Source organism: Pinus tabuliformis, chromosome 7, assembly GCF_031772625.1.
Source record: "Pinus tabuliformis cultivar Carrire ecotype Pingquan chromosome 7, CPIR1, whole genome shotgun sequence".
NCBI lineage: Eukaryota > Viridiplantae > Streptophyta > Pinopsida > Pinales > Pinaceae > Pinus > Pinus tabuliformis.
In genome coordinates this window covers 802,705,503-802,733,249 of record NC_142293.1, presented here as the reverse complement: position 1 = coordinate 802,733,249, position 27,747 = coordinate 802,705,503, and the positions used below count along the sequence as shown (strand labels likewise).

The 27,747-nt window shown below is 40.1% G+C and overlaps 1 protein-coding gene across 1 annotated transcript in view; it reads right to left on the bottom strand.

Annotated features, from left to right (window-relative positions):
• Positions 1 to 515: 515 nt before the first annotated feature.
• Positions 516 to 27,747, bottom strand: part of LOC149249994 (epoxide hydrolase 1-like) — a 219,030-nt gene continuing 191,798 nt past the window's right edge. The window contains exon 5 of the mRNA XM_089458878.1: positions 516 to 973. Coding sequence (XP_089315004.1) covers positions 718 to 973 — 256 coding nt within the window. The 3' untranslated portion in view covers positions 516 to 717. The remainder of the gene's footprint in view (positions 974 to 27,747) is intronic.

Genomic DNA, 27,747 nt, shown 5'->3' with positions numbered 1-27,747 from the left:
TCATTACAACGTTTACTAGATTAAATAGCAACCTCATTTGGATAACTTGAGACCCTCACATTTAGGGTTACTACAGCTTAGTATTTGCCAAGGTGCCATCGAGTTTAGGACAAGCAATATCTGGCTGAAAAAAGCTTGACAGTGTGAAGACAAAGGGGAAGAACGAATATAGTTGTCTGAATTTTGAAATATGTTTTAACCTACGGATACTTGATGCCTAACAATCCTTATTTATTCAGATTTGACGAAAACTGCCACCCACATATGTGCTGTATTGTAGTAGAAGATATTCACCCTTACATATTGTTAGGCATCGAAATCACCTCAATTGTCCTTTTCTTTTCTTCATTGATCAGAAGATATTTCAGGTCTCCAAGATTGTCTCTAAACAGCTTGCAAACAGTGAAAATAATTCGACTGACATATGTCAGCCTTGGGGCAATCGCTTGTGCCTAAGAAAATTAGAAGCATGATGTAGTTGATAAGAACAAGATGAAAATATGAAAACATGGAGCTCAACATAACCATATTAACATGGTGCACATCCTTCAATATCCAGCATTTTATGTTCTTTTAACATCAGCTTGTTAAAGTTGTCTGGTAATAGTTAAATTTTCATAAATAAGCATTAAGAATCTGTAATCCAATTAATATAAAAAATATACATCCAGGCAACTTTCCTGTGCCTTCAACAGTTGACTATCAATGAATTCAAACTCACAGGGATGAAATTCTTCCGAAGAATTTGAGAATATGATCAGAAATTTCATTTGCTTTCTCTTGCTGGATGAAGTGATGACCATCTTCAATAACAACCACTTCCTCTAGAAAGGGGACAAATGTCTTCAAGCCTCCTCCATGAACAAAGTTCTTCATACCAGGTGTAGTATATACCATGTCTTTCTCTCCAACTACAAATTTTGTTGGGACTGTAATTCTGGCTCCTGTCCAAGGGGCCAGGAGCTCCCAATTTCTGCACCAAAATGATTCAACTAATCAGCATCGTAAGACTTCAGAAGAAGTCATCGTACCATAAGCTCAAAACAAATCATATGAAACAAAGTTTTGAATACCCAGGCAGAATGATATCTGGTGCTTTGATATAGCTAAATATGGTTTTGCTTAAATCATCACACTGGAAGGTAACAAACTGAAATTTGAAGGCATAACCTGAAAATGGTAAGTATGATTGAGCAAGAATAACTCGCCGCATGGTGTTCAATGAAATTTTCGCATACAATGTTGCCTTTCAACATATGGTGTCTCCAAGTTTACTCGAATTTTGGTTCAGATATAGATATGATTTGTCGTGACTGTTTGATGAAGCACTTAAAGAATAAAATATTTGGAACTTGTTGACCATTGGAGTGGCACCTGATGATTATATGAAAAGTCCATGCCCAAGGATGTACAAAAGGACACTTGTACCATCAGATATCATTAGTCAACACAACGTTTTAACTTTTAACTCTACTTTTGTTTATCATAATCTGTTCTTATACTCAGATTCCACACCCTGCGGGAAATTGTAATAAGTGATACTAGTAATGATGAGTTTTGAGTCTGTAACAGGTCTAGGATGTTGGGACTCTATCAGCAAACGAGTACACTTTGGAGTGTTTTTTTTAATCTGGTTAATTATCCCTTTTTTTTCAAAGGCGGATAATTTTTTGGGTTTTTTCACTCACTTTTTACTCCAAAGCCAAGGTGACAGTTTGAAAGTTGAGGTCCTAACATATCTTAGTGTCTAGAGTCGATGTATATTACCATACTAGATCACACAAAAAATTTCGTGGAATTTGGTTAGGTCTAAGCTAAGTCACTTGACATGAGGATTCGTGATTCGACGGATACGGAGATTCGAGTGTCGGATACAAACACGTTGACCCCCTGGAACCGAACACGTTCGGATATATATATATATATATATATATATATATATATATTAAAAAATAGATATTGCTCACACAAATTCTCATCCATGATACAAATTCATTGATTCAAGCATAGATCTTCATCTAGATGTCGATTTTACAAAGTAACATTATGCATACAAAATTACAAATACAATTGTGACATAAATGATAAACGATAATTTATTAATTTATAATACATATTCAATTCATCAATGATCCAATAGGAAAAAGACAAGATAGTAGGATAAAGATATTGTAGTTTTCTCATTAAGTCATCAAAATCAAAATGTGTTATTGTTTACATAGGTAGTGCAATGCCAATGGCAAATAGAAATAACAAATACAAAACAACTACAAGTCTACAAGCCTCAAGGCAGTAGGTAGCTCATGACTCATGAGTCATCAATCCTCATAGTCATCATCAAAATCAGCGTCACTGTCCTCATCATCATGGTCACCATTGCTCTCATCTGCTGCATCCTCCTCCTTTGTATCCAAAGTCATCTCTGCATCTGCTGGTGTGGAGGATGAACCCTCTATAGTATCACCATCATCAAATCTGACAGGCTCTAGCACTTACCTATTGCTTGAATCTCCTTGAAATGCTCCCACACCTTTTTTTCCTTGCTCCCTAATACCCACAACAAACTAAACAAGTGAATATGCAAATAGAATGGGGAAATACGCCTTTACAACGTTGTGCAGGTTCTTGATTTCTGCATTCGTGTCTGAAAATCAAGACACGTTCCAGAATCCGGAACATGTGCTGATCAGGACACATTCTGGATTCGAAGTGTCCTAATCAGAACACGTTCCGAATTCGAAATGTCCCAATCGGACACGACGTGTCCCGATTTTTGGACACGAATCCGTCCAAATCAAGCCCTATTCGCCAGATTCGGGACACGTAGGGCTTGGGGGATGAATCTGGTTTCATAGGGTCTAGGTAGTCATTTTTTATTTTTTTGGATTTCACGTAGGTCTAAAATTACAAATAAAATTATATTTAAATTGTAATAAGTGTAGTCTAGAGAAGTATGGGGTATGAGTAATAAAAATTATACCTCTCACTCTCAACTTTCTACTTTAACACACTTTGAAAGGTTGATAATGTGTTTTGGACCCTCAAAACCCACATTTCCTAAATTTTGTGGAAATTGTGGCATTTAATTAGGCTAGAATTAAATAAAATAGAGATAAATAAATTATTCCATGTGACAAAATGACATGGAAATGAGTTGGAAATTATCCTAAGTCAAAGAGTTTGAGTCAACGGACATGTGGAGGATGACTGAGCACATTGCATCATAAATACAACATTATTTGTCAAAATCGAATTTCCCAGAGATAAAACAACAATTGCACATGTCGAAAATCGAAACTATTAGAAGAACTCATGCACTAAAGGAATATTCTATGGAATACTTAGAACTGAGGATTTCGTGGGCCTTCTCTCACTGTTAGCTCTAGTGCTTCAACACTTAGCACTTCACATGGAGGATTACAAGTTTCACTTGGAGGAGATCACACAGTGCTTAGGGATCTAAGCAAAGCATTTTTGGGATCATCATCTGAGGTGGCAACACTTGGCTGAAGTTTGATTTGGTTTGACGGGAGTTATCTCATTGCTTTGATTCACTCATGGATATGCTTACTACGCCATATAGAGAAATCAATTTTCTTTGAGTGCCACGTGAGAAACACGATTTGCCTTGGTGTCTTTATCATCTCCACTTGGAACTCGACTTGCTCTTTCTTGGGATTTGCTCCAATTTTAGTTCTCACATGCATTCTTCCTTGGGATTTGCTCCCAACTCTCTATATAATGAGGCTATGACTCTCATATTGTACCATGTAATACGAGCTTGCTTGATGAGACTCTGCGGGATTGTATTCACTACTCACAATATAATACAACAGTCTTTGGGGTAAAGCGTAATGGTGTTCTTCTCCCTGCATATGTGGTAAATTCTTGACTTCTTGTTATGCTTCTAATTATTTCCTCACGTCATTGTTTCTTACATGCTTGTTTCAAGTTATGTTGGTATGTAGCTATCTCATATTTGCATAAGAATTACTTATTTGTTTTGGGAAAAAAAATCTTCTAGTGGATAATAGATATATCTCTAGGAATTCTTTCCACTACACTTATTTAATTTCATGTCGATTTAATGATTTGTGGTGAAGTTTTGTAGAGGAATCAGTGTTTGGTCAAGTTTTTCAAGCATGAAGGGAAATTCTCGAAGGAATCAACCGATTCTTGAGAAATACTCAAGGAGAACTCGCATGTGTTGAACTCTAAAGTTTCATCTATATCTTATTTGTGTCTTGCAGGGATTCTTCCAAGTTTTTTAAAGCTTTTATTTCTTGCATCAAAATACTAAACTTGAAATAATTTTATTTTTTACGTATTGTACTTCATTTATCAATATCTAACTATTTCAAAGAGCTAAGTCATGGTTAGTCAAAGAGGAGAGCTTGCACATACTCTTTGTCCTAGCCTCTTGTAGATTATTTTTTGTAATATACTTTGTAGTTTCTTGAGCTAACATTTGTTGTTGTAGATTGTTTGTAACTTGTTTTCTTGCAACTACTTACGGGATTCTTTATCAGAAAACTACTTACAAGTTTGCATGCAAGACCTTAAGGCTCAAATTTAGTGATTACTTCCACCTTTAGACTGAATTCATCTTGGACAAGGCCGTGTTCTTCTTGAGGGAGACAGAGTTCATTTTGGCCATCTCTTTCTCTCTCTTGGTCGTGGCCATAGAGGAGACTTATCTTCTCTTCTTCAAAAAAAAAATGCATTTCGCTGAGCCTTTGTGGGCCTCAAATTGCAGAAATTTTCAGGAAGGAAAGGTCTATGGTTTGATGCCAATTTGTTAAAAGAATTTCTTTGGATTTTAGAGAAGACTTTATTGTCTTTTCCTTCTTGTAACAACTAATAAATTTCTGATTTTTGGAGCATGGGTTTTACCCATTAGTATCCCTATCTCTCCACCTTTTGGAGAGGCTTGGTGGTTTGACTTTGTTGTCTTATTTCATTTTGCATACATATCATCTAATTGGGAAATTAACACAACATGCATCACACTCATTTTGCATGCACTTTAGCTTAATTTATTACATGTTTTAAATCTATAATAAGTTCAGATTGTTTGCATGCAAAAACTTTTTACTTGATGTTATTTGGCTTGAACATGGTTCCAAGTTTACTTATGCTTCACCATTAAACACATCTTACATGCATAAAGTATTTGGACAAATTTTCTCCATAAAGTAACATTCTATTTCATGTCAAGCAAGTACATTTCAATTTGAACTTAATCTCCATGTGTTTTGTTTAATTTACTTACATGCCCCAAGCATCAGTAAAACTTACCTCCAACTTAAGTTGGTTGAATAGACTTTTAGGGACTCTACCTCTATTGACTCCTCATTGTAACATCCAAATATTTGGGCAAGGATAAGGTCTGAGGACTACAGCTCAATTCTAACTTTGCCTTAGCACTAATTAATAAAATAAACAAAGAACAACATTCCATCACATTTGCTTTGTTTACAAAGTTGTCAAATTTCTTGCTATCTTGATGGTTTAAAGTTTCACATGCAAATCTTATTTCAAGAGGCACTTTGAATGCAAACAATGTAATCTCTTTTAATTTTGCAATAAGTTTAATTTTCTTGTACTTGGAAATTGGTTTACCTTTTGGTTTAATTGCATATTGTCATAAATGGTTGATTTCACTTTCAAGTATTATTATTTTGGGTTGCAAACTTAATTGCATGTTGTCATCTTGGTCTAACATTTGAGTTATTTTTTCATCTCATTCTCACAAGTAGATTTCTAATTGTATCATTTTGAACAAGATAGTTTCCATGCTTTGATTTGTAGACCTATTCATCTTAAAAACATTTATAATATCTTGTGCTAACAATTTATTATTTTATTTTTCAAGATTACTTTAGCTTTTTACTTCATTTTTGTTAAAATTGGAAACTAGGGCCAAACTCCACATGGGTCATCTTATTTATGACGGTTGATATTTTTCTTGGATATCTCTCTCTGAAAGGTGTAGGATTGATCTAAAGATCATCTGATTTCGACATGTACAAATGAAGTTATGAATTTATTTTGATTATGGACAAATTGTCAAGGTAGGCCAGCGAACTTATGTAGGCTCAGAAGCCCAACAATCACGTCTATTCATCCTCAACGTTTGCTATAAATACATGATGCCTTAGCCTCATTTGGACACACTCATTTCACACTTCTCTCTCTCTCTCCCCTCATTGATTGGGTACAGATTTCTAGGCCTCTCTCTCTCCACACATCTGAAATTTCAAGAGGCCGAAATTTCTGGAGAGCAAAATTTCAAAACGCCGAAATTTCAAGAGACCGAATTTCTGAACAATGTGACCAAGCGTTGACCAGCATGCATTGACCTCCTTTGACTTCGTTTTTCTTAGGGCTATCTCTGTTTGGGCAGGCCGCATTTCTGGGCATAGAAATCGAGGCTAAATGTTGACTGTTGACCAGCGTTGACTGCAGCGAGGGCTGACCGCAGGTGGGCTATTTGATCTGACTTTCACTGGCCTAAATTTCACTGTTTTGAGGGTTGTTTTATCTTGTTGTTTGGAGGCCAAAGTTGACTGAAGTTCACCGATTTGCTGAGGGTCAAATCTGCCCTGTTGAACAGCGTTGACTTTTCTGGTTAGAGCTCTTTTTCTGCTGTTATAAATTATGAGATTTGTAAACTGATTATTGTACTATCTCTCTATGTGCTGAACTATTGAAGACTAAAAGAAGATTTGATCAAGGGTTTCCCCACATTGGGGTTTGTCCCTCGCTGGTGCCACATCTTGCGTCCTCTTGTCTTGGCTTCTCTTCCACTGTTTATGTTTATGTCCTATCTGCATTTTACTATCATGTTGATGTGATTACTAATCTAAATATTGATACTGAGCTAATAAATAAATTGAAGTAAAATTGTTCTAAAGCATAGAACATACCATTGCTGCCTAAAATTAACATGGTATCGAAGCTGAGGTGAAGACAAAGCCCAAGCAAGAGTGAAAGAGCAATCCCCAAAAACAGTTGGACAAGGACAAAAGGTTCAATGGGTTAGCTTCATGATAAATCTGACTATCATGGATGGAAGATGCCTCTTGATTTGACCTAGGAAGAAAAATAAGTGATGGACTATGTACAAGGTAAAATCCCTGAACCTCGTTCAAATGCACTGGCTGCTGCGAAGACCAAGTACAATAGAGCTGAAGTCAAAGCAAAGAAGATTATCAGGGATTCCATTGACAAGCATCTGGTGGCCTACATCTCCGAATTGAAGACTTCCAAGGAGATCTACGACAAGTTGGTCGACATGTTCAAGGTTAGTAATGCTAATCAAAGTTTATTTCTCAAGAATAAGTTGGAGGATATTAAGAATGGCAAGGACAAGGATATTCAATACTATTTCTTGAAGATTACTGACACCAAGAATGATCTACTCTTGATTGGAGAAGTCATTCCTGACAGGGAACTTACTCTCACCACCCTTGGAGGACTCCCACCTAAGTGGTATGTATTTAGAACCATCGTCCTCAACAATGATCGAATTTCAGGGTTTGAAGAATTGATGTCGAGATGCATTCAAGAAGAAACAAGAATGGTGGAGCAAGAAATGCCTTCTAATAGAAGCAACCCCATTACATTCTCTGCTCATGCCAAAAGGAGAAATAATGCAAGGTCTAAAGGTCATTTCCATGGAAACACTGGACCTAAGGGAGGAAGGAAGGGCAGGTGCTTTGTTTGCAATAAGTTTGGCCACTATACAAGGGAGTGTCCAAATAGAAGGGACACATCGCATGATGACGATCATAATCATTCTAGGGGCAACTTCAACAACAACGATCAAAGGAATGGCAGGTCCAATGGCAAAGGAAAAAGGAATGCAAGACATCAAGAAAATGGTCAACCCTCCAAGAAATCAAGGAACTCCAGATATGAAGAATCAAATGTTGTTAACAATAAGCAAAAAGAGTATTATCTTATATCAGCCCTCTCCACTGCCTCTCCTCCGAATACTTTGGGAAATTGGTTGATTGATAGTGGTGCCTCAAAGCACTTCACTAGATACAAGGAAGCCCTCTCTAATCTGATAGAAAATGAGACAAACTTGGAGATCATCCTTGGAGACGATGCCTCCTATCCCGTGAAGGGAGTAGGGAATGTTACCCTTCAATTGAATCAAGATAACACTATTCATTTGCAAGAAATACTATATGTACCTGATCTCAAGAAGAACCCGGTGTCCATTTTAGCCATGGAGGACAAAGGATTCAAGGTGGCATTCATCGATGGAAAGGTACGTGTTGGAAAAGAAATTTTAAAGATACTTTTTCTCTTGGGTTCAGGGTTGACACTTTGTATCAAGTTGGAGCAAGTCCATTGGGAGCCATGTCTTCCGACACATCTCTACAATCTGAACCATGGCATCGGAGGTTTGCGCATCTTCATTATAAGGCACTAGTCGATGTGAGACAGATGGTGACAGGTATGCACAAGTTCAAAGTAGAGCATGAAGGTGTATGTCTGGGATGTGTCGAAGGAAAACTTACAAGGGGACCATTCCCCTCAATTAATAGCAAGACCACAAATATATTGCAATTGATCCACTCTGACATATCTGATATGATGCCCGTAAACTCTTTGGGAGGATACTTATATTATCTCACCTTTACGGTTGATTATTCTCGCAAGACCTGGATCTACTTCTTGAAGAAGAGGGATGAAGCGTTCATCTGTTTCCGACACTTCAAAGCCTTGATCGAAAACCAATTCGAGAAGAAAATCAAGATATTGAGGACTGATAATGGGACCGAGTACGAATCCAATGAATTCCAAGATTATTGCAGAGAAGTTGGCATTAAGAGGGAGTCTACAATGCCATACACTCCTAAGCATAATGGTGTGACTAAAAGAAAGAATCGCTCTATTGTAGAAGCAATTTGTGCCATGTTTCATGATCAAGGCCTTTTGAAGTTCCTATGGGCTGAAGCTGCAAATACCGTCGTGTATGTTCAAAACCGATGCCCTCATCTGCATTGGACTCCAAGACTCTCGAATAAATGTTCACTGGTAAGAAACCCAATGTCTTTCATTTTAGAATTCTTGTATATTTTCATGTGTAGAAAGAGAAAAGAAGCAAATTGGGTGCATCTGGGAAGAAAGGAATCTTTGTGGGCTATAGTGAAAATTCTAAGGATATAGAATTTATGTGGCTGGTCAAAAGGAAGTTGAGATAAGTCATGATGTCACCTTCGATGAAGATATGGTCCTTAGGAAGATCAACAACCTTGCTATCCTAAGGAAGGACAAAGAAGATGAAACCAGAAATCAAGGTGCAAAAAAAGACGAAACGATGCCTGGTGTTGATGAACCTATGGATCCTGTTGATCCTCCTCCTCATGAACCCTCCTCCTCCAAAAGGGGACCCTCATGGCTTAGGGAGACTCTCGAAGATGTCGAGAGACACATTGCACGAAGGGGGACTTTCCGTGAAAGCAAAAAGCCGAACAGGTATCAAGGATATTTGACTGCCATGAGCACTATTATTCAAAATGAGCCTTCATCATTCGAAGAAGCCGTGAAGCATAAAGTATGGAAGGATGCTATGATTGAAGAATACGAGTCAATTATGAAGAATGATGTCTGGGATGTGGTCCCTCGACCCTAGGACAAATTGATTGTCACCTCTAAGTGGCTCTACAAAATCAAGCATGGAGCTAATGGAAGTGAAGACCCTCTCATTCAAAAATGTAAGAGGGAGTTGGCTTCTGAATTTGAGATGAAGGACCTAGGACTGATGCACTATTTCCTAGGGTTGGAGGTCTGGCAAAAGCCAGGTGAAATTATCCTCTCTCAAGGAAAATATGTTGTGAAGATAATGGAAAGATTTGGGATGGTGCATTGCAAGCCCGTGACTACTCCGATGGAAATTAACTTTAAGAAGTTATGTGGTAGTGTCGCTAGACTTGAATTGGGAAATGCTTCCGAGTATCGTCAACTCATAGGAGCATTGATGTTCTTGGTGAACTCCGGTCCAGACATATGTTTTGCAGTTAACACATTGAGCCAATGTTACTTGGGAGCGGGAGCGGGGAGCGGGAGCGGGGAGCGGGAGCGACCATTTTCAGAAGCTCCCGGTTTGGGAGCGAATCCGGGAGCGATTTTTTAAAAATATATATATTTTTTATATTTTTTAATTTTTGATACATATATGTCAACAAAAACATGTAGAATGATGAAATAGACATAAAAAACATAAAAAAACATAAATTGATCATTGAACCATATCACATCAATCATCTAGAAATTATAATCGTCATCAACCATGTCCACAAGTTAGTAAAATACATATTACAACTGCAACATATTGAGTCTTATAAATCATGATTCATCAAATTCAATATTAAAGTTTCAACTTCAAGCTTTCAGAATTGAAAATTCAATAACATTTATCATCATTGATCACCAAAGTTGTACTTGTAAGCCAAGTTTAACCATTACAAGAAGTAATATCGAAGATATTTCTAAGTCCTAACTTCTAACTGTTAACATGATATTAAATGTTAAAAATTTATAAAATGAAACATGAATAATGAGATGAAATGAAACAACTTTAGTCTTTCACAAAGCATCATATTCATAATTCACAATCATTACCAATGAGTTATAATTGCCAAGGCCCAACTTCAAACTTCAAATTTTCATTGTCACAGTGATATAATGTTTACAAAAAATATCATAATGATATGAAAGAGTCAAGAGTCAAGAGTCAAGGACTCAAAACTCAATAGTTATGAAAACTAAAGTCTAATAGAAACTAAAAAAGACAAGTAAACTGTAAATCTACATGTGGCCCTTGCCACGAGAGTCTCCAGGAGTATAAGCAGGTCGTGGTGGTCTTCTAGGAGTCTCCCGCACAGACCGACGACCAGAACTAGAACCTCCACGCGAGGGTGTCGATGGAGGTGGCGACAGCAATGGAACAAGACTCGAGCCTCGAGCACTGCTACTGGATGGTGGAGGTGGAGGTGGCATGGCTGCTGCAGCTGCTTCATTTTCATCCCTTACAAGCTCCTCTTCTAGTTCTTCAATATGTACAATGCCATCCTCCAAATTGTCGTCCTCAGGGTGATTGTCCCAAATTTTATATGTGGGATCTTCATTAGCCCAATCACAGTAATGACTCAACAACCTCAAGTTGTAGTGCACATAAACCAAGCTTTCTGCTCGGTTTTCGTTGAGTCTGTTTCTTTTCACATTATGTATATAACTATAGGTGCTCCAACACCTCTCTGCAGAAGAAGAATTTACAACCTGTGAAAGAACCTTTTTTGCCAATTTTGGCAAAAGTCCGTGGCCGCCATATGTTTCCCACCATGTGAGAGAATCAAATTTATCTTTGTCGTCCATTGCATGGAAGTTACCATACAAACCAGTGCCACTGAAGTATCTGCCTATTTCAAGGTGCACAGCTGCACATTCCTCCCTGTCAGGCACCAACTTTTCTAATGCTTCCAGATATCCTTTAGTTACCTCTTGATCTAAATGGGGTTTGGTCCTAACCCCACCCCCTGCTGCAGGTTGGCCCAACCAAGATGTAGAGTAGTATTTTGGCGTAAGGATATACGCCAAGCAATGTAGTGGAAGGTTAAGCCTATTCCACCGTTCACACACACAATCATGAATCAGTTTGTACAAGTTGGGATCTCTATTATGAACAATGTCTTTTATTTCCCCCAACATGGTATCCATTTGCTCATACACCTCGCCAATCACTGGTTTGTCTGTATCTGCAAACCGAATCATGTGATAAATTGGCTTGGTGAAATCCAATACCTGCCTCACAGTTGTCCAAAACTGCCCATCAAGAGCGGCCTCCTCCACCATTTCAAAACCTGCCATGTCAGCTACATTTGTAGCCCTTTCCTTTAACACCTGCCAATGTGGACTTGATACCATGCTAGCTAATGCCTCTCTTACCTTCAAAAGGCGCCTGAAGGTGAGGTAATAGCTACCAAATCTAGTCCTCGCAATCTTCAGCAACTCCAATCTCGAGTGACTGCGGAAAAGGCCATGGGTATTGCTATGATTTGTAATAAATTTTATCATTTGTTTTCCTTTCTTGTACAAATTACCAATCCATTGGTATTGTTCATTTTTGTTTTTGACAATATCATGCAACAGAAGGTTCAATGTGTGAACCAAACATCCAGACCAAAATATGTTCGGGTATTTATCCTCAATAATTGCTCCCGCTGCCTTACAATTAGGAGCATTATCAGTGATGACTTGGATGACATTGTATGGGCCAATACGCTCAATTGTTTCAAGTAATGCTTCTGCAATGTTGATAGCGGTCTTGAACTTGTCTGAGCAATCATGTGCAGCTAGAAAGATGGGACCACTAACAGACACAGCAAGAACACTTATCAATGGCTTGCCTTTTACATTTGTCCATCCATCAGATACAATGGACACCCCATTGTCAGTCCAAGAACTTGTCATTTTATTCAAAGAATGTGATATTTTTGCTTTTTCATGATCAAGGCCAACAGTTCTTTCCTTGTCATACCCAGGGCTCTTGTATCCTTTAGGGGCATCATTTATGGCAGAAACCATTTCGTGCCAATAAGGTGAGCGTAGAACATTGAATGGTATCCCACATGCATAGAGGAACCTGTAAACTTTTGAATCCACATCATTCCTACACCCCTCATCAAGGAAATCTGATATGGTTCTACGCCTTAAAGATGATGACCCTGTGCCTCCATGTCCATATCCATTGCCTTGGGAGGATGCTGAAGGAGTTCTTTGTGATTGTGAGCTTGGTTCAAAGAAACCCCTTGATCTTTTTGTTCTATATTGGGCGTCCTCCTCTTCCTTTATGTATTTGGCTCTATCTGTTGTTGACACCGCTGCACAAGTTTTGATTCCTATTTGTTTCTCTCCATCCCATGGCCTTTTCCCGCAGAGGTGTCTTCTAGCACGGGTGTATGAACCTGTGTAATCAGTGTTGCAATGGGGGCAATGAAATTTAGTGGTTCCATCCCCTCCCTGTTTCAGCCCTGTGAACATATTTCCACAATGGAGTTTGGTCTTGTTTAGTTTTTTGAGGGTCATGTTCACCCTCCTCCACCTCCTCCTCACTGGGGTTTTCACCCATTTGACTTTCTCCAGCTTCTTCATCCCCCTTTTCAGTTTGGGGCCCCCTCCGTTTCCTACTCTCCAGCACCATAATAACCATAAAAAGGACCAGGAAGAGCAAAATGCCAATAAATATCGCCAAGCCCATGGTGTTTGATGTTTGTAGGGTTTTGAGTCTTGAATCTGCAAATTAATTTAATTTATTGGGATTAATTAATTTAATTTATTAATCTAATTTAAATACATGATTTTTAAACAGTTAAACTCAAACAACTAAATTAAATCAACTAAATTAACTACCTAACCAGCTAAACTAACTAGATTACTAAGTTACTTACCTCTGCAGGCTTGCTCCTCGCTCCTTGGCACTTGCTCCTCGCTCCTCAGCACTTGCTCTTCGCTCCAATGCTCTTGCTCCAGCTCCAAACTTGCTCAATGAAGTTATAATGAATGTTTTTTGGCCCATTGGCCTTATAAAACAAAAAAAAAAATTCTAAATTTTTTAATTTTTTCGGGTCCGGCGGATTTTTTTTCCGCCGAACCGCTCCCGGAGCGATTTTTAATGCCCGGGAGCGATCAGGGAGCGATCGCTCCCCGATCGCTCCCGGGCATTAAAAATCTCTCCGGGAGCGCGAGAGCGATCGCTCCCTGAGTCGCTCCCGAACAGACCAAGGAGCGCAATTTTTTTTACGGGAGCGCGCTTCGGGAGCGGGTTCGAAGGGGGGGGCGCTCCCCCGCAACATGGCATTGAGCCAATATATGGTTGAGCCTCATCATATACATTAGATTGCCGCCAAGAATCTTCTAAGATATCTTCGGGGGCACAATCACTCATGGACTGAGATACACTATCGGAAATGTGAGGCTGCATGGTTATTCTAATGTTGATTGGGCTGACAGTGTGGTCGATCGCAAGAGCACTTCTAGATGTTGTTTTTCTTTGGGTTCTGCCTCGATAACCTGGATGAGCAGGAAGCAGAAATCAATTGCATTGAGCACCGCCGAGGCCAAATACATAGCTGCGAGTATGACCTCTTGTGAAGCTGTCTGGTTGAGGAAGCTCTTTAGTGAGCTGTTTGGACATGTGTTGGATACCACCATGATCCTCTACGACAACAGAGTGGGATCTGATTATCAAAGAATCTCGTGTTTCATGGTCGCTCCAAGCATATAGATATCAAGTACCACTTTATCCGGGATATGGTACAACGAGAAGCAATAAGGCTCCATCACATTGGGACGGATGAGTAGGTCACTAATATTCTGACAAAGCCCCTAGGGAAGGTCAAGTTCTTGGCTTTCTGAGAACGACTTTGACTCGTGGAGAGACCCTCTTATGAGGGTCCTATATGAGATGGACATTGAGCTCTGGGAGCTCCGGGGGGCTTGGGGTACTTCGTGGAGTGATGAGCAAACATAGGGTGAGTGGTTCAGCCTTCCCCTAGTGGTTCGTTGTGTACAGGCTGAGTGGTTCAGCCTTCCCCTAGTGGTTCGCTGTGTACAGGCTGAGTGGTTCAGCCTTCCCCTGTGATACCTCTTAGCGACATGTCGGCAGAATGAGTGGTTCATCTTTATCTTGCTGAGACATCCTACCCATGCAGTCCGGGACTCATGGAAAGTACCTATCATTTAGCCAATGAGTAGGGAAATGAGGATAGGGACCATAGTACTATCAATAGACACATCGTGTACTACTGTACTCCCTATGCTAGGATGACTGATATTGATCTGGAATCAATTGGCACTGACTTCGGGTCAGTAAGAGTGGTATGAGACACTCTCTTTTGATTGGAACTGACTTCAGGTCAATAAGAGTGGTATGATACACTCTCCTTTGATTGGGACTACCTTCGAGTCAGTAGAGAATGGTATGATACATTCTCAATCACTTCTTCTTCTTCATAGTTCAATAGAGCAGAGCAGTGCATTGATGGCAAAGATAATACAAATTCGCAGATGGATTAGCAGATGGAGTTCTCCTTAGTTGAGAGGGAGTGTTGTTAAAATTGGCAACTAGGGCCAAACTCCACATGAGTCATCTTATTTATGACAGCTGATATTTTTCTTGGATTCCTCTCGCTAAGAGTTGTAGGATTGATCTAAAGATCATCCAATTCTGACATGTACAAATGAAGTTATGAATTTATTTTGATTATGGACAAATTGTCAAAGTCGGCCAGCAAACTTATGTAGGCTCAGAAGCCCAACAGTCACATCTATTCATCCTCAACATTTGCTATAAATACATGATGCCTTAGCCTCATTTGAACACACTCATCTTCACACCTCTCTCTCCTCATTGATTGGGTAAGAATTTCTAGGCCTCTCTCTCTCTACACACGTTCAAAATTTCAGGAGAGCGAAATTTCAGGAGGCCGAAATTTCAAGAGACCGAATTTCTGGACAGTTTGACCAAGTTTTGACCAGCATACATTGACCTCCTTTGACTACATTTTTTGTGAGGGCTATCTCTGTTCGGGCAGGCTGCATTTCTAGGCACATAAATCGAGGCTAGACGTTCACTGTTGACCAACGTTGAATGCAACTAGGGTTGACCGTAGGTGGGTTGTTTGACCAGACTTTGACTGGATTGAATTTCACTGTTTTGAGGGTTGTTTTATCTCACTGTTTGGAGGCTGAAGTTCACTGAAGTTGACCAATTTGCTGAGGGTCAAATCTACCCTGTTGACCAGCGTTGACATTTCTGGTTAGGGCTCTTTCGCTGCTATTATAAATTATTGGATTTGTAAATTGTACTATCTCTCTCTCTACTGAACTATTGAAGACTAAAAGAAAATTTGATCAAGGGTTTCCCCACATTGGGGTTTGTCCCTGGCTAGTGCCACATCTTGTGTCCTCTTGTCTTGGCTTGCCTTCTACTGTTTATGTTTATGTTCTATCTGCATTTTACTATCATGATGATGTGATTGCTAATTTGAATATTGATAATGGGTTAATAGAGAAATTGAAGTAAAATTGCTCTAAAGCATTGAACATACCATTGTTGCCTAAAATTAACAATTTTAAGCAAATACAAATTCATTTCTTAAAAAGAAATACTTTGAGGACACTGGTTGTTTATGTATTTCATGCTTATCTTATGTATTGATGGTTATTGCTCATATCAGTTTTTGCTTATAAATCTTAAAGAAGTAATCTATTTAACTCTGACAATTCTCCTAGAATCCCATATCACTTTTAACTTAACTTTTCATTAGAGAACACCCCCCTCACCTAACCTAGGAGATAGCTCAAACAGAGAGAGTCGGGATTAGTCTGACAGCCCCTTCTCTGAGTTCCCTACCACCAACCATACCTTGTGGGGTTGAAGGCTTTTCTCACTAACTTGTAGGTAGATGGAGGGGGCATGATCTGATAATCACCCTATGAGTGACCTCAGTTTGAAAATTTATTAAACAAAAGGTATTACAGACTCATGTGTTGGTGTGTGTTTTCTGTGTTATTGAAACAACAGATCGATCAGATTGCCAATACACAGAAAATAAGTGGAAAGACAGTAGAGAAACACAGTAAGCAACACAAAGACACAAGAATTTTTAATAAGGAGTTCACCCTATTTTCGAGAGCTACATCTCCGGTCCAGCTCTCAGTGGTGGCCTTGTTTTATTGTGTCTTTAAGCAGAGTATTACACATACAGGGACTCAATGCGAGTTCTCCTAAAACAGGTTTGCTTGGCAGGGTGGTTCTTGGATTCCCCAAGCCACTCGGAGTACACAGACTCTTGTTTGTCCTACCAGCGCTGTGACCCTTGGTCTACAGTGGAAAGAGCCAACTGTGATGCTCGATCCGGACAGATTCCTCTATGGGAAGGCTTGAATCTTCAAGCTCTCTGGTGCTCGATGTTGCCTGTGGTCAGCTCGACCCTCTGTCTCCTCTGCTTGGCTTTACTGCTCTCTGTGTTCACTGTCTCCCTTAGTTGCTTGGACTCCTCTCAATTCGGGTTTCCAATTAACTCTTCTCTTCTCTCTGTCTCTCTCTCCTCTCTTGTGCTCGACTGTCTCTGTTCATGGCTTTAGTCATTCGATCCCTATGCATGTTCGGTTCCTCTCCCGCCTGCAGCGATTCACCTTCTGCAGCTGCGCTTGGAATTCCTTGTTCGACGTCAGCACGAACGCTCAGGTAGTGGCCACGTGTCTCCATCTAATTGGTGCCAACACGCTCCGTCGGTTCGTTTCTTCCGCTACGTCATGTATGCGTTCTTTCTCCACCGTGGCGGTCAAACGGACTCCAAATCTCTTTAGAACTCGGCTTAATCCCCTGTCGATTCCGCTTCCTCCATCGGGCGCAATCTCAGTCGTCCGATCTGGGCTCCTCCAGATCCAACGTCATACGCACGTCGAGCGCGATTGACTTGCTCGACCGATAGCGCGCGATCAACGGCGGTTTTTCTCTCACCTCCGCTGCCATGCGTCGATCACTGAGTGGGATCGCTCCACTCTCCTCCAAAACCTCTTACCATTCAAGGGCGCCCCGATCAATACCACCGATTTTCCAGAGCGCAGGTCCCGCCTTTGTCCTTTAGTGCTTTTTTTGTGCCTCTCCGCCTGCGGTTCTCCAGCTCCTAACGCGACCGAGTGCTTAAGGCTCTTCCACTTTGGCCCTGTTTTCCCATAATCGCGCATCAAAATCGCCTCCTTTTCCCGATCCGGGGCTCCCAGGGGCTGCTTTGACCTCTTGCGCAGTCTCCATGGGCTGCTTTGACCTCTTGCGCAGTCTCCATGGGCCTTGGTCAACGCGCTTTGACCGAGGTCCTCGTCGTTCTACGTTGGCGGCCATTGCCACTGGTTCAAGGCGTTTTTGATCGTTGTTTTGGAATTTTCAAGGATTTGTTCAACTCGATACAGTCAAGGTTCTCGACAGTCTTTTGTGGATCCAATTCGGATCACGGCCTTCTCACTGAAAAAGCTTTTGGACCACCAAAAGTTGGTTTTCTTCAAGCATCGACTAAGTGAGGAAACTGCTGTCTCACTTGTCCAATCTCAATCCACTTCGCACTGCTCGGCTTCGAACCTTTAAGCCCAATCCTGAGGTATTCCACTTGTCCACTACGCGTCGTCCTTACCTTCCTGTCCAGCACTGTATCTTCCTGCAACTCATTAAGATATTCAGGTAGCAAGTCGTCAACAGAAGGTAATTGACTCTGCTCTTCAAGGTCCTCAATCATTGAAGGTTCAAACAACCTCAAACAGTGTGCATTTACGACTGAGTAGATGTGCATGTAAGTTGGCAGCGCAAGGCGGAAGGCATTTTCACCAACCTTCTCAAGTATCCTGAAGGGTCCATACCTAATAGCTTTTAGCTTTTTACCTTCACCTTGCATCCTGTCCTTGCTGATATACAGCCAGACTTGGTCTCCAACTTGAAAACTATGCTCCATCCGATGCTTATCATGCCTAGCCTTGTACTTGGCCTGGCTCTTTTCCAGCTGTTCCTGTACTGCCTGGTGGATCTCCTAGATCTGTTCAATGAACCTAGTTGCCTTGTCCACATCACTGTGTCTATCAACCATGGTATCTTTACCAAAGACAAAATCCAAAGGAGACCTCGGTACGAAACCAAAGCAGGTCTCAAAAGGAGATCTCTGTGTAGAAGAGTGTTTGGCTCTATTGTAAGCATGTTGCACATAACACAAGTGTTCATCCCAAAGCTTAGGGTGTTTGCTGCAATATCCTCTTAGTAACTGGATCACCGTCCTGTTAACTACTTCTGTCTGGCCATCTGTTTGTGGATGAAAAGCTGTGCTTTTCTTTAACTTGGTGTCCATTAGTTCCCACAGACTTGACCAAAACTTCCCCACAAATCGGGTGTCTCGATCAGATACAATAGAAGTGGGTAATCCGAAATGAACCCATACATGTTCAAAGAATAATTTTGTAGTTTGTTCAACTGTAATCTGTTTACTACAGGGTATCAAAATACACATTTTGTTGAATCTATCCACAACAACATACAGATAATCATGACCTTTCCTAGATTTGGGCAGTCCTCCAACAAAATCCATGGAAATACTTTCCCAAGGGTGAGAAGGAACTGGTAATGGAGTGTATAAGCCTAGTTTTCTGTTGCTAGGCTTGCTTTTTGCACACATAGCACACCCCTTTACATATCTAGAAACTGTTTCATTCATTTTCGGCCAATAGCAGAACCTTTGCAGCTATGCAACTGTTTTACTTACCCCAAAGTGACCTGATATCAGAGAAGTGTGGGCTTCCCTAATTATCTTTACTCTCTCAGTTTGTGGAATGCAGAGTTTCCCACAATGATATAAGAGTCAGTCCTTCACATGATAGTCCAATTCTTCTACTCTTTTGCCTTGACTCAAAGTTGCATATACATCTTGAAAGTCCATGTCCTGAGCATACTGTTCTATGTAGCTTTCATGCAGCACAGAATTATGCTTAAGTATGGTAGATGCATTTATAATGGGTCTCGATAACATATCTGCAACCTTGTTATGTATGCCCTTTTTATATCTGATGACTAAATGAAACTGTTGTAGAAAACCCATCCATCTGTAATGTCTTGATTGTTGCAACTTAGTTTGGGAGTGTAGATATTGAAGTGGCTGATGATCAGTGTGTATTACTGTTTCTTTGCCCATTAAGTAATGTTTCCACTTTTTCACACTCTGAACTAATGCATACAATTCTTTATCATAGGTAGGATAGTTAACTACTGCAGGATTAAAAGTCTCAGAATGATAACATATAGGTTTACCGTGTTGTGTCAACACTGCTCCCATGGCATAGTCACTGGCATCAGTTTGGATCTCAAATGGTCTTTGTAGATCTGGCAGTGCTAGTACAGGTGTTGTACTAATCTTTTCTTTCAAGGTTTCGAAGGCTTTCTATTGTTTGCCTCCCCACTGGAACACCTTGTTCAATCCTGTCAAAGCATGTAAGGGCGCTGCAATTGAGGAAAAATTTGAAATGAACTTTCTGCAATATTGTGCTGCTCCTAAGAAGCTTCTCACTTCTGTAGCAGACTGGGGTTTAAGCCAGTTTACAATCACTGCCACTTTAGAGGGATCTATTTTCAATTTACCTCCCCCTACTATGTGACCCAAATAATTTAGAGAGGTTTTGCCAAATTCACATTTGGAGAGTTTAACATAAAGTTTCTCTCTTCTCCAAACATCTAATGTCTGCTTAACATGCTTTAAATGTTCTTCCCACGTTTTACTAAAAATTAGAATGTCATCCAGATACACAATAACAAAATCATCAAGAAAAGGTCTGAGTACATCATTCATTAATCTCATGAAAGTAGCAGGAGCATTAGTTAGGCCAAAAGGCATAACCAGCCATTCATACAATCCCTGCTTTGTTTTGAACGCAGTCTTCCATGCATCTTGCTCTGCAACTCTGACCTGATGGTATCCACTGTGCAAATCCAGCTTGGTGAAATAAACAGCGTCCTTCAATTGATCTAAAAGATCATCTATGCGAGGAAGGGGATAAAGATTTTTGATTGTTATCTTATTTAGTGCTCGGTAGTCAATGCACATTCTCCACGAGCCATCTTTCTTTCTCACCAAGACGATGGGTGACCCACATGGTGATGTGCTAGGCTTGATGAACCCTTTCTCGAGCAACTCCTGCACCTGCTTCTTGATTTCAACATTCTCTAAAGCAGACAACCTGTACATCCCAATGTTAGGCAAAGGAACATCTTGCTGCAAAATAATATCATGTACTATTCCCTTTTTGGGTGGCAGACCTTTAGGTTCTTGAAATAAGACATCATACTCTGAAACAATCTTTTCTATATCAGCTTGCTGATCAGCATTACAACCCCCAAATACATTGGTTTTATCAAATTTCTTTTCCTTTACAACCATTAGTAAGAACTGTTTGCATGAATTTATCATTCTTTTCATCTGTCCTGAGTTGATGAGAGTATAGTTATTCTTGAGCTTATGAGCCCTTACAAAGTATTCGATTCCATCTTTAACAAGTAGATACTTGTTCTCAGCTCTATAGAAAATAGCTTTTCTATCATACAAGTAGGGACTTCCTAAAACAATTCCACATATATCTAAAGGAATTACATCTAACTCAACCTCATCTACAAATGCTGACCCAAAAGAAAACTTGAGTTTGCACTGTCTAGTCACTTGTAGTTGTGCTTTATCATTCAACCATCCTAATAGTTATGGCTTCTTATGAGGTGTAGTTGCTAATCCCAATTTCTTTACAATTGCTTCAGAAATCAGATTTACTTATGAGCCACTTTGTTTATGAGCCACTATCAAACAAAGTATCAATCTTTTGATTTTTGGAAACAACTCGAATATGGAAAAGCTCATGTCTTTTTCTCTCATGTTCCTCATCAATAACAGATTGAGCAGAATTACTAGTAGATGCTTCAGAATTCTTACCTTTTATACATGTGGTTGCAATGATTGTTTCATCTCCCAAGTCTGACCCCAAATCTTTCTGAATAGCTGCAACAGTCTTCTTCTTCTTGCCCTCGGACTTCTTAGGTCTCAGCTCTGGATGTAGAATCCAATAGTGCTCATCATCATGCCCCTCCTTTTTACAGTGAGTGCATGAAGTTTTGCCTTTTTGTGCAGTGTTAGCCTTCCTTGCTTTCCACTTCTACTTCCTTTTTTCCTTGCTCTTGCTTACAGTGGGTTGGGATGGTCCCCCAACTTCTGGATTTCCATTCTTTCCTCTAGCTTCTAGATGAGTAGCTTGTACAGATACCTCATCTATACTAGTGGGATTAAACATGAGGATGGTATGCCTCATGTAGCTGTGTAGACCACCAATGTACTTCAAAAGAGTCTCTGGTGAGTCTAATGAGATACCCAACATCAATGCTCTCTTTCTGAATTCTTGAGTATAGCCTTATACACTTTGCCCTTTCAACTACCGAAGAGTTTGCCAACTCATCATGGCTTGTTGCATGTAGGCCAATGGATAGAATTGCTTTTTGATTGCAGCAACAAATTCACTCCAGACAGAGATGGTCTTACCATGCTTCTTCATATCAGCTTGGGTTCTGCCTTCCCACCAAACCAAGGCAGTGCCTCCTAGGCGTAGGCTTGCCAGTTGAATCTTACTCTTGTCTAAGTCTATGTTTTGTACCCTGCAATACACATCAATTTGTCTTATCCAATTGTCTGACTTTTCAGCATTTAGCTCTCCATCATATATAGGCAAATCAAATTTAACATCTAACTTAATGAAAGATGCTTTCTTATTATGCACAGGGCTATTAGGAGGTGTGAGAAAGCCTTCCTCTTTCCCCTTTCCTTTGGAGTGGTCATGGAAATGAGACTCATCTTTTTCTTTATCTTGTTTAGAGCCTGATGAATCTTCATCCCTATGCTTTCTAAAATCCCTATACATTTCTTTTACCATAGATTTTATAGCTAGGAAACTTTCTATGAATTGAGGGTCTAGCCCTATAGAACCTTCCTCTGACATTGTCTTCTGAGAATAGACTTTCCCAATTTCAGGATTAGTTTCCACCAACTCTTCTTCTCCTAATTTGAGCTTTGATCTAGTGAGCATTCACAGCACACAAGCTTGTCTAACCTTACAGCCTAGAGCTTTGATACCACTTGATCTAATAATCACCCTATGAGTGACCTCAGTTTGAAACTTTATTAAACAAAAGGTATTATAGACTCATGTGCTGGTGTGTGTTTTCTCTGTTATTGAAACAACGGATCGATCAGATTGCCAATACGCAGAAAATAAGTGGAAAGACAACAAAGAAACACAGTAAGCAACACAAAGACACAAGAATTTTGAATAAGGAGTTCACCCTATTCTTGCGGGCTACATCTCCGGTCCAGCTCTCAGTAGTGGCCTTGTTTTATTGTGTCTTTAAGCAGAGTATTACACATACAGGGACTCAATGCGAGTTCCCCTGAAGCAGGTTTGTTTGGCAGGGTGGTTCTTGGATTCCCCAAGCCACTTGGAGTACACAGACTCTTGTTCGTCCTACCAGCTCTGTCACCCTTGGTCTACAGTGGAAAGAGCCAACTATGATGCTCGATCCGGACAAATTCCTCTATGGAAAGGCTTGAATCTTCAAGCTCTCTGGTGCTCGATGCTGCCAGTGGTCAGCTCGGCCCTCTGTCTCCTCTGCTTGGCTTTACTGCTCTTTGTGTTCACTGTCTCCCTTAGTTGCTTGGACTCCTCTCAATTCGGGTTTCCAATTAACTCTTCTCTTCTCTCTATCTCTCTCTCCTCTCTTGTGCTCGACTATCTCTGTTCATGGCTCTAGTCATTCGATCCCTGTGCCTGTTCGGTTCCTCTCCCGCCTGCGTCGATTCACCTTCTGCAGCTGCGCTTGGAATTCCTTGTTCGGCGTCAGCACAAATGCTCAGGCAGTGGCCACGTGTCTCCATCTAACTAGTGCCAGCATGCTCCGTCAGTTCATTTCTTCCGCTACGTCGTGTATGCGTTCTTTCTCCACCGTGGCGATCAAACGGACTCCAAATCTCTTTAGAACTCGGCTTAATCCCCTATCGATTCCGCTTCCTCCATCGGGCGCAATCTCAGCCGTCCGATCTGGGCTCCTCCAGATCCAACATCATACGCACGTCGAGCGCAGTTGACTTGCTCGACCGATAGCGCGCGATCAACGGCGGTTTTTCTCTCACCTCCGCTGCCACGCGTCGATCGTTGAGTGGGATCGCTCCGCTCTCCTCCAAAACCTCTTACCGTTCAAGGGCGCCCCGATCAATACCGCCGGTTTTCCAGAGCGCGGGTCCCGCCTTTGTCCTTTAGCGCTTTTTTTTTTCTCCACCCGCGGTTCTCCGGCTCCCAACGCGACCGAGTGCTTAAGGCTCTTCCACTTTGGCCCTGTTTGCCCATAATCGCGCATCAAAATCGCCTCCTTTTCCCGATCTGGGGCTCCCAGGGGCTGCTTTGACCTCCTGCGTAGTCTCCATGGGCCTTGGTCAGCGCGCTTTGACCGAGGTCCTCGTCGTTCTACGTTGGCGGCCATTGCCACTGGTTCAAGGCGTTTTTGATCGTTGTTTTGGAATTTTCAAGGATTTGTTCAACTCGATACAGTCAAGGTTCTCGACAGTCTTTTGTGGATCCAATTCGGATCAAGGCAAGAGCAACAGAACTCGTCATTGAACAAAAACGATTAAAAGGAGGCTTCAACACTCAAAATACGTCATTAAACAAATTTGTAAAGATACTTTTAAACCTTAGATATTGAATGTTATTCAAAAAATTTAAGATCAAAACCTAGGTTACTTGGGAGCAGGAGCAGAAGTGACATTTTCAAAAGCTCCCGGTCCAGGAGCAAATTTTTATATAATATAATTTTTTTTATATTTTGATGCATATATGTCAACAAAAGCATGTAGAATGATGAATTAAATATAGAAAGCATAAAAACATAGATTGAACCATCTAGAAGTTATAATCTTCATCAACCATGTCCACAAGTTAGTAACATACAACATAATGAGTCTCATGATTCATCAATCTTAAAGTTTCAAGCTTTCAAAAGTCAATATATAACATTTATCATCATTGATTACCAAAGTCATCCCTGTAAGCGGTGTAACCATTACAACAAAGAATATCTAACATGAAATGAAATGAAACAACTTTCAACTTTCACAAGGCATCATATTCATACCAATGAGTTATACTTGCCTACTTCAAACTTCAAACTTAAATTGTCATATATTGTTTACAAAAAATATCATTATAAATATGAAAGAGTCGACAATTATAAAAACTACTAGAAACTAGAAAAGACAATTAAATCTATTATCTACAGCTTCCTCTTTCTGCCACGAGAAATGTCTAATTTCTGAGCAGGTCGTGGTGATCTTCTAGGAGTCGCCTCCCACATAGTCGCACGACTAGAACTAGAAGGCACATGCCCTCCACGTGAGGATGTAAATGGAGGCGGCGACAACAAAGGAACAATATTTGGAACTCAAGCACTAGCACTACTACTAGATGGTGGGGGTGACATGGTTGCTATTGCTTCATTATCATCTCTCAAAAGTTCTGCTTCCAATTATTCAAGATGTATAGTGCCATCCTCCAAATTATCGTCCTTTGGGTTGTCACAAATTGTTAAAATTAACAACTAGGGCCAAACTCCACTTGAGTCATCTTATTTATGACAGCTAATATTTTTCTTGGATTCCTCTCTACGAGAGATGTAGGATTGATCTAAATATCATCTGATTCTGACATGTACAAATGAATTTATGAATATATTTTGATTATGGTCAAATTGTCAAGGTCGGCCAACAAACTTATGTTGGCTCAGAAGCCCAATAGTCACGTCTATTTATCCTCAATGTTGCATACAAATAGAAGATGACTTAGCCTCATTTGGACACACTCATCTTCACACTTCTCTCTCTCTCTCTCCTCATTGATTGGGTACGGATTTCTGGGCTTCTCTCTCTCTCCACACGTCCGAAATTTCAAGAGAGCGAAATTTCAAGAGGCCGAAATTTCAAGAGAGTAAAATTTCAAGAGGCCGAAATTTCAGGAGACCGAATTTATAGGCTATTTGACCAAACTTTGACTGGGTTGAGTTTCACTGTTTTGAGGGTTGTTTTATCTTGTTGTTTGGAGGTTGAATTTGACTGAAGTTGACCAATTTGTTGAGGGTCAAATATGCCTTGTTGACCAGCGTTGACTTTTTTGGTTAAGGCTCTTTTGCTGCTGTTATAAATTATCAGATTTGTAAATTATACGATCTCTCTCTGCTGAACTATTGAAGACTAAAAGAAGATTTGATCAAGGGTTTCCCCACATTGGGGTTTGTCCATGGTTGGTGCCACATCTTGTGTCCTCTTATCTTGGCTTGTCTTCTACTATTTATGTTTATGTTCTATCCGCATTTTACTATCATGTTAATGTGATTGCTAATCTAAATATTGATATTGGGCTAATAAAAAAATTGAAGTAAAATATCTCTAAAGCATAGAACATACCACTGTTGCCTAAAATTAACACAAATTTTATATGCTAGATCCTCATAAGCCCGATCGCAATAATGACTCAATCATCTCAAGTTGTAGTGCACATAAACCAAGTTTTCTACCCGGTTTCCATTGAGTATGTTTCTTCTCACATTATGTATGAAGTTGTAGGTACTTCAACAACTCTCTGCAGAAGAAGTATTTACAACCTGTAAGAGAACTCTTTTTGCCAGTTTTGGCAAAAGTCCCATGTCGCCATATGCTTCCCACTATGTGAGAGCATCAAATCTATCTCTCTCTTCCATTGCATGCAAAGAACCAAACAAACTAGTGCATCTGAAGTATTTGCCTAATTCAAGACGCAAATTAGCACACTCCTCCTTGTCAAGTACCAACTTGTCTAATGCTTCCATATATCCTTTAGATACCTCTGGATCTGTATGGGGTTTGATACTAACCCCACCCCCAGGTGCAGGTTGGCCCAACCAAGATGGAGAGTAGTATTTTGGCACAAGGATATATGCCAAGGCATGTAATGGAACATTAAGTTTATTCCACCATGCACACACAAAATTGTGAATCATTGTATACAAGTTGGGATTATTTTCCTGAACAATATCTTTTATTTGCCCTAACATGCTATCCATTTGCTCATACATCTCCCCAATCACTCGTTTATCTGTATCTACCAAATGAATCATGTTATAAATGGACTTGGTGAATTCCAAATACTCCTCTCGCACGTGTCCAAAAGAGACCATCAAGAGCGGTCTCCTCCACCTATTCAAAACCTTGGTTGTCAACTGCATTTGAAGCCCTGTCCTTTAATACATGCTAGTGTTGACTTGATACCATGCTAGCCAATGACTCTCTTACCTTCAAAAGGCGCTTGAAAGTGAGGTAATAGCTAGCAAATCTAGTCTTCGCAATCTTCAACAACTCCAATCATGAGTGACCGCGGAAAAGCCAATGGGTATTGCTATCATTTGTAATAAATTTTATCATTTTTTTGCCTCTTGTACAAATCACCAATCCATTTGTATTGATGGTTTTTGTTCTTAATAATATCATGCATCAAAAGGTTCATTGTGTGAACCAAACACCCAGACCAAAATATGTTAGGGTATTTATCCTCAATAATTGCTCTCATTGCCTTACAATTAGCAGCATTATCAGTGATGACTTAGGTGACATTGTATGGCCCAATATGTTCAATTGTTTCAAGTAATGGTTCTACAATGTTGATGGCAGTCTTGAACTTGTCTGAGTAATAATATACTGAAAGGAAGATGGCACCACTAACAAACATAGCAAGAACACTTATTAATGATTTTCCTTTTACATTTGTCCATCCATCAGATCCAATGGACAACCCATGCTCGTTCCAAGAATTTTTCATTTTACTCAAAGAATTTGCTATTTTTGTTTTTTCATGATCAAGTCCAACGGTTCTAGCCTTGTCATACCTAGGGCTCTTGTATCCTTTGGGGCATCATTTGTGGCAGAAACCATTTCATGCCAATAAGGTGAGTGAAGAACATTGAATGATATCTCACATGCATAGAGAAACTAGTAAATTTTTTAATCCACATCATTCCTACACCCTTCGTCAAGGAAATATTATATGGTTTGACACCTTAAAGAGATGTGTGTTCCTGTTCCTCCA